The sequence below is a fragment of the Cervus elaphus genome, chromosome 21, assembly GCF_910594005.1.
Source record: "Cervus elaphus chromosome 21, mCerEla1.1, whole genome shotgun sequence".
NCBI classification, from domain to species: domain Eukaryota; kingdom Metazoa; phylum Chordata; class Mammalia; order Artiodactyla; family Cervidae; genus Cervus; species Cervus elaphus.
Window position 1 is genome coordinate 58,700,474 of NC_057835.1, and position 12,153 is coordinate 58,712,626.

The 12,153-nt window shown below is 36.9% G+C and overlaps 1 protein-coding gene across 2 annotated transcripts in view; it reads left to right on the forward strand.

The window, feature by feature from the left end:
* Positions 1-1,901: 1,901 nt before the first annotated feature.
* Positions 1,902-12,153, forward strand: part of ANGPT1 (angiopoietin 1) — a 299,442-nt gene continuing 289,190 nt past the window's right edge. Inside the window, exon 1 of one of the 2 annotated variants that reach the window (XM_043880018.1) lies at positions 1,902-2,690. In XM_043880018.1, coding sequence (XP_043735953.1) covers positions 2,394-2,690 — 297 coding nt within the window. In that variant the 5' untranslated portion in view covers positions 1,902-2,393. Of the gene's footprint in view, positions 2,695-12,153 lie in introns of both variants that reach the window. The other variant, XM_043880019.1, reaches the window with a different exon arrangement.

Sequence of the window (12,153 nt, forward strand, 5' to 3'; positions counted from 1 at the left end):
TTACAGGTGTTGGTTTTGGACTCTTTTCCTTCCAGGGATAATTTTTGAAGCCCGTAATGTTGGAAAATGTTCTCAGACAATCTGTGCTCTGCTGATGCCCTTTGTCCCTGTGGGCCCTTAAAAACTCAAATTCATGGGTCACAAACAAACTTTGTATGTTTGTTTTTTGGGGGCACACAAAAGGATTAAACTACCTTAGTAGTATAAAATGGCTTTTAATCGGTTTTTTTCCTTCTAAATATGATCATTTAACCTGCTTTATAACTGTGAATCAGTGCAGCTGGAGCCCTTTTGGAAATCCCTTGGCTGGTATGGGGTTAGAAGCACAGGGTTGGAATCAGTTGGCCAGAGTTCACATATTGACACCGTTGTTTGCTGGCTGTGTGACTTGTGACTGATTAGCCTTTCTTTGATTCAGTTTTCCTATTGATAAAAATAGAGTCAAAGGTAATATTCATGTCTCAGGTTTGTTGGGATAGTTAAATTAGATTGTGTGTAAGGAGTGCTTAGCCTGGCCTGGAATATAGTAAGTTCTTAGCAAGTGTCGTTCTTATTATGGCCTATGAGTAACACAGCCAACAAGGAGACAGGGCAATATCAGGAAGAGGCCACAAAGGCGGTTCAGAGACTATTGCTATGTTTGGTATTACTTGCTCCTGTATCTGTCAGTTCAGAAATTTGTTATTTTGTGTGGAAAGGACTGATAAATCTTGGCACAGTTTCCCCCCAAGTAAATCACATTATTTCTGAAATTTGTTTTGCACTCTCCTTTAACTTCTCTCCACACATTAGTCTCTAACCCTTACCGCTCTTCATCCACTGCCTTCTGCCTCAATTCCAGGACACGAGAGTCAACATCTGTGGCTTCTGTTTTCACACCATGATTGCAGTTGGGAAACTCCATTCCCAAAAATCCCTCCCAGTTCTTGGTGAAAGCCTCTGCTTATAATTCATGTTTTCCACACAGAGCTAGTAAAGATCTCAGTGCTGTAAAATTTATTCTATAATTATCACCTGTTCTTTATGTTCAAATGTTTGTTCAAACGTTTACACCCTACATGTAAGAAATCATCTTCTGATACTTTTTATTTCGTACTTAATAGAAGCAGAGATTTCTCCCATGCAGCCCTATGCTGTCTCGTTAACACACCTGATCTGTATGTTCTCAGATAGTTTTCCTGTGCAGCCACGGGAGAATTTATGTAGAACTTCCATACCAGCATTAAAGATAGCCATAGCAGTACCAAAGAGGTCCTTGTGAAATATATGATTGGGATGTACCACAGGAATTAATAATTCTCAGGCTACTGTCTTAAATGGTAACCACAGTGTTTTTGTAAGGAAGTTGCTCAATTTATGTACACAGAACACACAGGGCTGCATTCTGACTGGGGAGCCAGTTTTATTTAAAATTTATATCTCAGAAAATACTAAAATTATTCTACTTAATATGCACATGCTATATTCCTTTGAGTGACATTATGAAATGTTTTGCTAATTTGACCCTTCCTTATAATTTCCTGAAATTCTAAGTGAATAAATGCCATCTCTAAAAATGGTTTTAATGTCTTTTTCCCCAGAGTAAAGAATTATTTTTTTTTTAAATTAATAATTGTACAGATTTATCATCCACTATAAAAAATAATTTTCTTGGAAACTATGCCAGTTTTCTTCTTCAGGTTCCCCAATTAAGTAAAACTTTAAAAACATACTTCTAGTTTGCTGGATTTTAGTAGGTCAGCATACACACAAAAAGTGTATTAAGGTGGACTGCTCTATTTATTGATTTGCAGTGAATCTGCTAAAGGCTCAAGGCAATTGTCTGTGGAAGGGGCGGGAGGGCCATACACGATAGAGGTCATGCACATCTAGCCAATTTGTAAGACGATCCAGCCGCTTCAAGCCATCAGCAATCCTTAGCATAGGGGCACACTCATGCATTCTTGTCAAGTCATCTTGTGAAAGGCTGCCTGCTTCCAGCTTGGCTTGGATGTGCAACCTTAATAAAACTCACTGAGGTCTGGGAGAAAATAGCAGATCTGCAGCAGATAGGGTAGAGGAAAGGGTCTAGAATATGTACACGCAGCTGACTCAGGCAGGCTCCACGCTGAACGGTTACACCGAGAGGAAACAATAAATCTCAGCTACTATGCAATAAATATCTCAAGTTTTTAACTAAGGAAACTATCATTACGGTGAAATTAAAAAAAAAAAATACCATTTTAGAACAAAGCTAAAAATGGCTAGTTTTCTTTGATTCTTCTACAAAACTTTCTTTGAAAGGGAAAAGTCAAACAAACAAGCAGTTTTACCTGAAATAAAGAACTAGTTTAAAGGTCAGAAGAAAGCAGCGAGTTTTGCGAGAGGCACGGAAAGAGAGTGCGGGCAGTACAATGACAGTTTTCCTTTCCTTTGCTTTCCTCGCTGCTATTCTGACTCACATAGGGTGCAGCAACCAGCGCCGAAGTCCAGAAAACGGTGGGAGAAGATATAACCGGATTCAACATGGGCAATGTGCCTACACTTTCATTCTTCCAGAACACGACGGTAACTGTCGTGAGAGTACGACAGACCAGTACAACACAAACGCCCTGCAGAGAGATGCTCCACACGTGGAACAGGATTTCTCTTCCCAGAAACTTCAACATCTGGAGCATGTGATGGAAAATTATACTCAGTGGCTGCAAAAAGTAAGTGAACGCTTTCAGTTTCTAATTGCACGGAGTCTTTTCTGTTCTCCCGCTGCAACTAACTTAGAGTTCCTTAGGGGGCCATTCGTGTGTTTACCTTTTGCTCCAGGGGGGCAGTGTTTGCAAATGCAAGACGGCTCTCTCCCTGTGACTTAAGGGGGCGAGCCAATGTTTTGTAGGCTTGTGCCTCCGAAGGTATGGTGGCACCCCATTTGTGTGTGCCTCACACTGGCATATTTTGTGACGTTTTTGGTTTTCTCTTATTTAAAATTTAGCTTGAGTTTTTCTGACTGTCAAAGCTCAACTTAAAAAAAAAAAAAAAAAAGCATGTATGTCTTGAGTAAGTTGGTGAAAAAATTAAATAATAACAACAGTACTATTAGGATCAAATCAATTTTACACCCTGACATTTTATGCAGCTAGGACAGAAAGTCATCACCAGATACTTATTTTTCAACCTCTAGTAAAGTTAATATAAAATGCAGATAAATACAAAGTATGATATTTGATTGAAGAAATTGAATAAGTATGTAAAGGAAACAGTTTCAGCAAGTAGTAGAATAGTAAATGACTGATTTCTGTCATATATTTCTACTGTCCTTGAGAAAAAAATCAGGAAGATATTTGAATGTGAACTCATCAGGAAGAGGTTGTTTGCCCACTGTGAAAAGACATGCACCTGCAGATTTGGGCTGAACACGACATGTAGATTTTGCTATGTCCCTAAAGTGCCTCTTTCCTCAAGACACACACAGTGCAATGTGGGGATCCAGATAAATGTTAATGTTGAGTATGCATTTAATCCCAATTTATAAAAATCAAGCACTGTATTTAGTTATTTCTCTATAAACCATTTAAAAGTTTTTGTTGAAAATATGCCAATGAAAAATACCACACTTTCTTCAATTCCTTCCCTCTTTGCTCTCTGTTTAATTGTGTAACAAGCAAGCAGCAGATAACAAGTGTATTTTAATGTGTCACTGGAAGGGTGACAATGTCAGTGTCCCATTTGTGGAAAGCTTCTCCTGCAGGGATCTTTGCTAAAAATTCACTTGATGTGTATGGGTAGGAACACAAGCAGTCTAGTCTTCTTTATGTTAGTCTGTTAACAGAACAAACCCTTTAAGAAGATAAAAGATAGGGAAAGGACAAACGCTCTTTTTTGTTCCTGTGTGGTCATACTCACTTAGATCACCTCCTGCTGAATCATGCCAAGTAATAGTTATTTTACTTTTGTCCACTAGGGACTGAACTAAGATCACTGTTATTTTATTTGACAAGTTAACTAAAACTTAGCAGTTTTAGAGTTTCCAAGCTTGGAATTTTTGTTAATCTTCCTATTGTAGATTACAGGTGAAAAAAGTACATCGATAGGCAAAATAATAGAAAACAAACAATTCTGAAGTCTTTTGATAACATGGCTTAAATTTCAGGCACTAATTAAATGTAGCTTAAATTTCAGGCACTAATTACAGCAGCAGCTTATAATAGGATTTTTTTTTCCTTTCACAAAACTTATTTCCATCATGAACAAATGAATTTGGTTGAATAGCTTATTACTATTCTCAATATACTGTTCATATAGTTTTAAATGAGAATTTAATCATTATAAGTTAGTCTGGATTCATTGAGGAAAGTGGACAGGGAAATTTAATTCCAAATTGTCTTCAATGAGTTGTTCTACCAAAAATGTAATATTTTGTTTGCTTAAAATATACAATCTAAATGATGATTTAAGCATGAAAATGCGTATTTTTGTTGTTGTTATACAGTTATTCAACTGTAGCAGGATAAAGACATGATTCTACTGGGTTTAAATCATGCACGTGCTTCGTATGTTAATGTTTGAAATACATTTGATTTTTGTTTATATTATTTTTGGTCAAGATTATGGCATAATTTTCAGATTATAGCCAAGCATAACTATGAACATGTTTTTTGGTTAAATTGACATAGAGTCGGACATGACTGAAGCGACTTAGCAGCAGCAGCAGCAGCATGAATCAAGCTGAATATATGCTGACAATGTCTCTGTTGGTTTGAGTCAGAGCAGTTTGGCTTGACTATTGTCCATTTGAATTTGCATATCTTTTGTCATTGTTAATGCGATTGGTTGGAGGATCAAGAAACCAAATAAATGCACTCAGCAAAGAACTTGCTAAAGGCTCTCATAAGTTTCCCTTAATTAGAAGTTTTCTGTCCTTCAAGTTCTAAGTTTCATGCAATGTATTTGTTTTGATAATTCAAATGGAGATCTTTTTTATTGTAACCATTTGGTATACTTAATACTGTAATTTGTACTACTTCTATTTTGAGTCTCAGTAGTTGTATTAGGATCAGAAGTAATGCACTGCAGAAACTGAGGCCATCAGTGTAAGTAATTCATCCATTTATTCCACAGAATAATTAATCAAACGTGCTTATTATGCAGCTCATGTCATCACTATTGGGAATTTTTTTTTTTATGCAGAATGTATGTTATCAAAGCTAGCAGCAACTTGATGATAATTTATGTTAATCTATTACCTTGCTTGATGTTTGGTAAACTGGATTCTTTTAAATATTCTTCACAAGAGACTGGCTGTCACTATAAGTCAATATATGAGACTTACACTTTCCAATCTCATTCCTCAACTTTTCTGGTCTTGTAACTGAAGAAGATGAGAAGCAAGGTGGGCAGTGGGGCATAGAATGTATTGATCATCATAAGTGCTGGAACTGTTACATTACTGGTCTCTTGATGTGACAGATTTAGTTCTTGGAGATCAGCTTTCCATGATAACTTGTTGATTAACACCAACATGAGATAGGTTTGTAGTATCATCCTTACTTTTCAATCAGGAAAAGCAATATACATAAATGTTCAAGAGTCACATTTTTATTGGATGAAACACCTGGGTTGTCTGTCTGGGTTTGACTTTCTTCTGCCATATTGCTCTTTTCAGAATTATTAACAAATCATACTAATACCTGAGAGTGACCAGATATTAGGATAGTAAAGATAAGTACAAAAGGCCTTTGTATCTTTGCCGCTTTTTTTGTGATTCCTTTTTACTTTTCAATGACACAGAAATGTCTATTGTTGAATGTCTATTCCACATCCTGTGCTTCTTGAACTGTTGTTTTCTTTCTCTCATATACCCCAAGTTCACAAATACGTGTATTTAAAATATATTGGGAGAATGCTTAGAAAATCTATTTGCCTTTGCCAAATGGTGTCTTTTCTTTTTTTTTTTTTTTGGTAGAAAGTATAAATAAATTGAGTTAAAAACATGCCTTGTAGCAGAGAGCAAAGATCTATCTACTATACTATTTCACACTAGCTAAAATTAATGAATTGATTGTTAGTATAAAATGCAGTTATGAATTGTCATCGGAATATTAATAAATGAAACCTTTTTATTGAAGTGCTTGGATAATTTTTTTTTTAAGAGCACTTTTTGGCTAACAACATTCTCTACTTGAATATTATATTCTTTGCTTCAGAGAATTAGGATTTAGCATACAGTTATCTGAAACATATTAATGATAGCAAGGGCTTCCCTGGTGGCTCAGACGGTAAAAAATCTGTCTGCAATGCGGGAGACCTGAGTTCAACCCCTGGGTTGGAAAGATCTCCCGGAGGAGGGCATGGCAACCCATTTCAGTATTCTTGCCTGGAGAATCCCCTTGGACAGAGGAGCCTGGAAGGCTACAGTCCATGGGGTTGGAAAGAGCTGGACACGACTGAGTGACTAAGCACAGCACAGCAATGATAGTGATTATCTTTTTAAAAAAACCCTTGTATTACACCTATCAACTCATATTAATATCTACTAGGGTGTGACTTCCTTGCGTGTTTGTCCAGTGTCATTTCCCAGGGCTTAGAGTAGCATATCATCCGTGTGTGTGTGCTTAGTCACTCAGTCAGGTCTGACTCTTTGTGACCCCATAGACTGTAGCCCGCCAGGCTCCTCTGTCTAGGGGGATTCTCCTGGCAAGAATACTGGAGTGGTTGCCATGTCCTCCTCCAGGATATCCATAGAATATGGGTAATAAATGTTTGTTGATTGAATAAATGAATACATTGTCTTTGTATTGCAGTCTGCACTTACTATATGCTATTAACATTTTGGGTATATACTTCACTTTTCCAACTATATTTTAAGTTATCTCTTAAGCAAGGACCATGTGGAGGAGGAAAAAGAATACTTTCTCTACCGTTCCAGGTTCATGACTGAGACCTCTCTATAACACAAAACATGTTAACAAGAGAAAAACAAACAGAAGTTTAATAATATGTATACCTGCACCCAGGAAAACTGAGTAACCCCCCAAAATGACCTCAAATACTGTTTCCAGCTAAACACAAAAGGTGTTGTCTCAGGTAAGTCAGGTTTTCAGGGCAAGCACAGTAAACAAGAGTAGGGTTGTTATGAAGATTTAAATCCATGCCTTCTCTGTTGATAGAGTTGTTAGAGGTTTAGTCATCTTCCTCTTGTGATACAGAGAGTGAGTATGTGTGCATGTCTGCTAAGTTGCTTCAGTCATATCTGACTCTTTGTGACCCATGAACTGTGTAGCCTGCCAGGCTCCTCTGTCTGTGGGACTCTCTGGGCAAGAATACTGGAGTGAGTAGCCATTCCCTTCTCCAGGGGATCTTCCCAACCCAGGGATTAAACCCAGGTCTCTTACATCTGCATTGGCAGCATGGGCTCTTTACCAGGACACCTGGGAAGCCCACACCCTTACAAATGGAGATCTCTTCTGTAAATGTAATTTCCTCTGTAAATGTAAATTAGAAGGCTACTTTCTACTTGGTTTTTGGAGCTTTTCCTATGTCTGCTGTTTCTTAAAAATAATCAGCCTAAAAAAAAAAAAAATCAGCCTGCATCAAAAAAAGGAAAAAAGATCAGCCTGAAATAATCCTTATGCCAAAAAGGCATATTTTGGCGTGACAAATTCTGCTCCCCTTCAACTACATCATGCAACATTTTTGTCCTAATATTACATTAAAAGATATTGAATCTAGGCTATATGGTATTAATTATCCTAATTGTATTTAGCCAAATGGTCTAGGATCTTAAAAACTTCTATGACTCCCTTTGTCTTCTTAATTATTCTTTAAGAGTCAGCTTCATTGCCAGTTTCTCCATGAAATGTATCCATATTCTACTTACCTTCAAAGGCCGAGTTCTCCAGTATTATCACATTGTACATATCATATTAGTACTGCATTTCCATGTGTGTAGCTGTTGTCATTTTCATTATTTGTCTTGAGGGCTGTTTGCTTACTTAGACTATGAGTCCCCAGAGTGTAGTGAATGTCTCCTTATCCACCTTTATATTTCCCAAGGTGTCTATTAAATGTCTGAACAATAGTACTGTGATCATCATAATGTAAAAATAAAAAATAGCAAGTGCTAAAGTGTGTGGGTGGTGCTAGGTATAAAATAAAGCAAGTTAAGGGACCTTGCAACTGCTTTCAGATGCCAAAATTGGCTTCTAAGTTACTTGAGGGCCAGCTAGATCTTCCTGTGGGATGAAAAATAACTTTATACTTCCAGACTAATAGGCAAACATTTATTGCGTACAGGATAATATGTGCACATGTGAATCTAAGTAACAAGAACTGACTTCTCATCCGTGGATTATTTTAGTGACTGGTAACTGTGCAATACTAAACCAGAGAGGGTGCTTTCTTATTTGCACATGTGAGGGGATTTCTAGACTGGGTAAAATGAGCAGACAGTCAACAAGTATGTTTTTAAAAATTCGTTGTTAAACTTGAATAGAATATGCATATACGATTTATGCATGTGCTTAGTCACTGGGTTGTGTCCGACTCTTTGTGACCCTTTAGCTGTAGCCCACCAGGCTCCTCTGTCCATGAGATTTTTCAGGTAAGAATACTGGATGAGTTGCCATTTCCTTCTCCAGGGGATCTTCCTGACCCAGGGATCGAACCTGTGTCTCCTGTCTCTCTTGTATTGCAGGCAGATTCTTTACCTGTTGAACCATCTGGGAAGCCATTATTTATACAAAGAGATAGAAAAAAAGTCAGTTGCTGAGAAATGTTAATAGGAATAACAATTGTCTTTTAAACTCACAAGTAGAAATTTCTCTACTGACTTCGTTAGTGAGAGAATAACCCTTGATTTTCAAGCTAAATAGAGCTCTGTATTAGCTTTTCAATGAATACTTAGATTTTGGTTGTTGTATTTAAAACCGAAAGATCCAAGAAGGCATGCAGACTTTCTGGGCCCCAGAAGTTGGGTATTTGGAGCTATACTACAACCTTTTGAGTGTCTCTGCAAGAAGGAGCAAGCCTTCCCCCAAACTGTCTCCACTGATGGATCTCAGATTTTGGGAGCAGGGCAAATAGGTTTTTTCCTATGGGTAACTGCAGCCCTTCCTTACTCCTGACTTCCATTTCACATTGAGCTTTTAGTAGCACTCATCTCATATGTAATTCTTGATTTAGTGTAAAGTGTATAAGAATGTATTGTTCTTTTCCTTAATATCTTCTTACAGTTCTCCATTATGTGAGGAAAGAATCCAGATTCTTTACCATGATGTCCTATATGATCTGCCCCACACTCCTCTCTGGATTTCTCATTTATTAAACCTTTCTCTCATTCCAGACACTCAGATGACTTTAGCCTTCTTGTTATAACTCCCTCAGACCAGCTCATTCCTGTCTCAGGGACTTTACATGCTGTTTACCTAGCTAGAAAAATTCTTGCCCCACATCTTGGCATAAATGGCTCTTTCTCTTCATTCAGCTCTTTGCTCAGAAATATTCTCTGAAAGTCTTCTTTGAGCACCATTACCTACCACTTTTCCTCACTCTGCTAAGTGATTTTCTATCATTGTATATATAATTTCTTCATGACATTTACCACTGTGATCTTTTGTTGTTTACTGTTTGTCACCAAATTTATTCTCTCTGCCTCTACTAAGAATGTAAATACCACCAGAGGTCCTTGTCTGGCTTGTTCCATACAGTATACCTTTACTGGTAGAAGAGTGCGTGATACATAGTAGACCTCAGTAAATATCTGCATATATATTCCCTCAGACTCTATGCTGTGAGGTAGGGACTGTGCCTGTTTTGTTCACTAGTTCTTTTTTTGATTATTTTATATATTATTTTGATAGCAGATCTACTTTTTTTACACAATGACTGGAACATAGTTGGAAAGAATCATTTCTTTTTAATGACTAGAGAAATGAATGAATTCCATGGGCAAATTTCAACTCAAATTAAACATATGTATGAAAATAAGACTTAACTATGTTCTATACATTTCCCTACTAACTATGTTAATGGAAGAAATTTTAATTAGTCCTGAGTTTTCGTAATCTATTACGTGAGTCAGCAAACTTTGGCCCTTGGCCTGAATTCTGCCTGCTACCTATGTTTGTAAATAAACTTTATTAGAATACATCTGCATTCATTACTTAACTGTCCATCTATTTTTAAATAAAGTTTTATTGGAACAGAGCCATACCCACTTGCTAATGTATTCTCTATGGCTGCTTTCTTTGTGTAAAAGCAGAGTTGAGTGGTTGCAATAGAGTCCAGAAGGCCCACAGGGCTTTAAATCTGATATCCAGGCCTTTACAAAAAAAAAAAAAGTTTGCTGAGCCCTGTTCTATATCACAAAAGGAATGTAGTATTAACATTGGGACCATTGCAAAGTAAATTGTGAGGTTTGCTGTGTGAGAAAAGGATGGCACTGCAGGAAGCCAAGTAATCTTCAGGTCCTTGCCAATTGGCAGGGATCCTGTCTAAGCCATTTCTTGGCTTGGTATTAGAACATGCTGTGAGATGACATTTTAGAGTACAGGTAGATAAATTGCATGTCTTTTTTGCCCCTGCCCTTCTTCATGTGAGTAGAGAAATGTTTCAAAAACAAATACATGTTAAAAAATAAAAAGCACCTGACTAACAAATCAGCAGCCTCTGGTTAAACAATGAACAAGTCTGGGTGCCAGCGTGCTCTGTGCCTGTTTCGTCTTGTTGTGACATTAACAAGAATGTTGACAAAATATCAGAGGCATTCTATTTTCATAGAAATGGGACTCCTAAGCTCTCTCTTTTACATTCAGTCTATTTAGAAACCTTTTCTCCTCTGTCATTTGTTACAGATATAAATGTTACAAGTGTTCCCACTCTATAAATGATGAGGTGGGGAGGAGCAACAAGTGGGATGCTCAGCTACAAAATTCAGAGGTTTATCATCCCCTTTGCTGTATTTTATTAATTAAGGAGTTTTTTTTCCTTTTTCTTCTCATTCTGCATGCCTTGTCTCTGTGTGGAAACAACAGCAGCCTTTTCCTGGGCCTTGTCTTCTTTTTTAATACCACAAGTTATATTGTGTCATTTGCTTACATGCAAAACCCTAATTACATTCTGAGTCATCCTTGCGTTTTGTTCCAATACAAGATTATCGTTTGCTGTGAAGTTGGGAAGTTCCAAACCCCCTTTGGTTCTAGCCCGTGGTCTGAGAGAAGGAGGGCCTCTTAGCGTTTAAATCTCTTTACAAAATGTACAAAAGATATGCCCCCTCCCTTATCACAGAGGTTTCTAAAGAATGAAGCACTCCATGGATTATCTTTTCTTTAAATTTGGAGGCTTTATACCTAAATGCTCTTCTCTAATTCTTACATAGAAATATTGTAAGTGGGAGGTTTTCAGGCTTATTTAATCTTTTTTTGCCTATGCAAATGATCTGACTTCTTCCTTCAAACAAATAAAATGGTAATACTTAACCGAGAAAGTGAAGAAAACACATAAAGTCAGACATGACACTACTGGTAGCTAATAATTTCATCAGTAATGTATTTGGACATACAGAGATCTTTTCTTTTGGCAGTAAGTATTGGAGAATATAGAGAAAAAATAATATAATAAATTATATACACTATATGACTATCAGCTCACTTACTACAGGTCCACATTGTCATGTATTGAAGTTTGTGTTGACCTACCGAATGTGCATGAAAATTAGCATCAAGCTGTGTCTAAAGTAAATAAGTAGCTTAAATATTAATAAAATGCAAATGAAATGTGAATGTCTTGAATTGTTAATAACATATACATGTAAGCCATCAACCTCAGTGGCATCAAATAGGTAAACTTACTACATATTGCTACAAAATGGCTGAATAATTTTGGAGGGTGGTGTATTTTAAAGTTTCATTTTATGTTTAGTTTAATTCATTAATAAGTTATACACTGTATAGATAGTCACTGTACTGTTTGTGAAAGCTAAATGAGTTGAATTATAATACTAGACCCTAAAGATTATTGGAGGATTTCTCTTCTACACTGTTGGTGGGAATGTAAGTGGGTGCAGCAACTATGGAAAACAGTATGGAGGTTCCTCAGAAAACTAAAAATAGAACTATCATATCCAGCAATCCTACTCCTGGGCATATGCCTGGACAAAATTATAATTAAAAAGATACATGCACC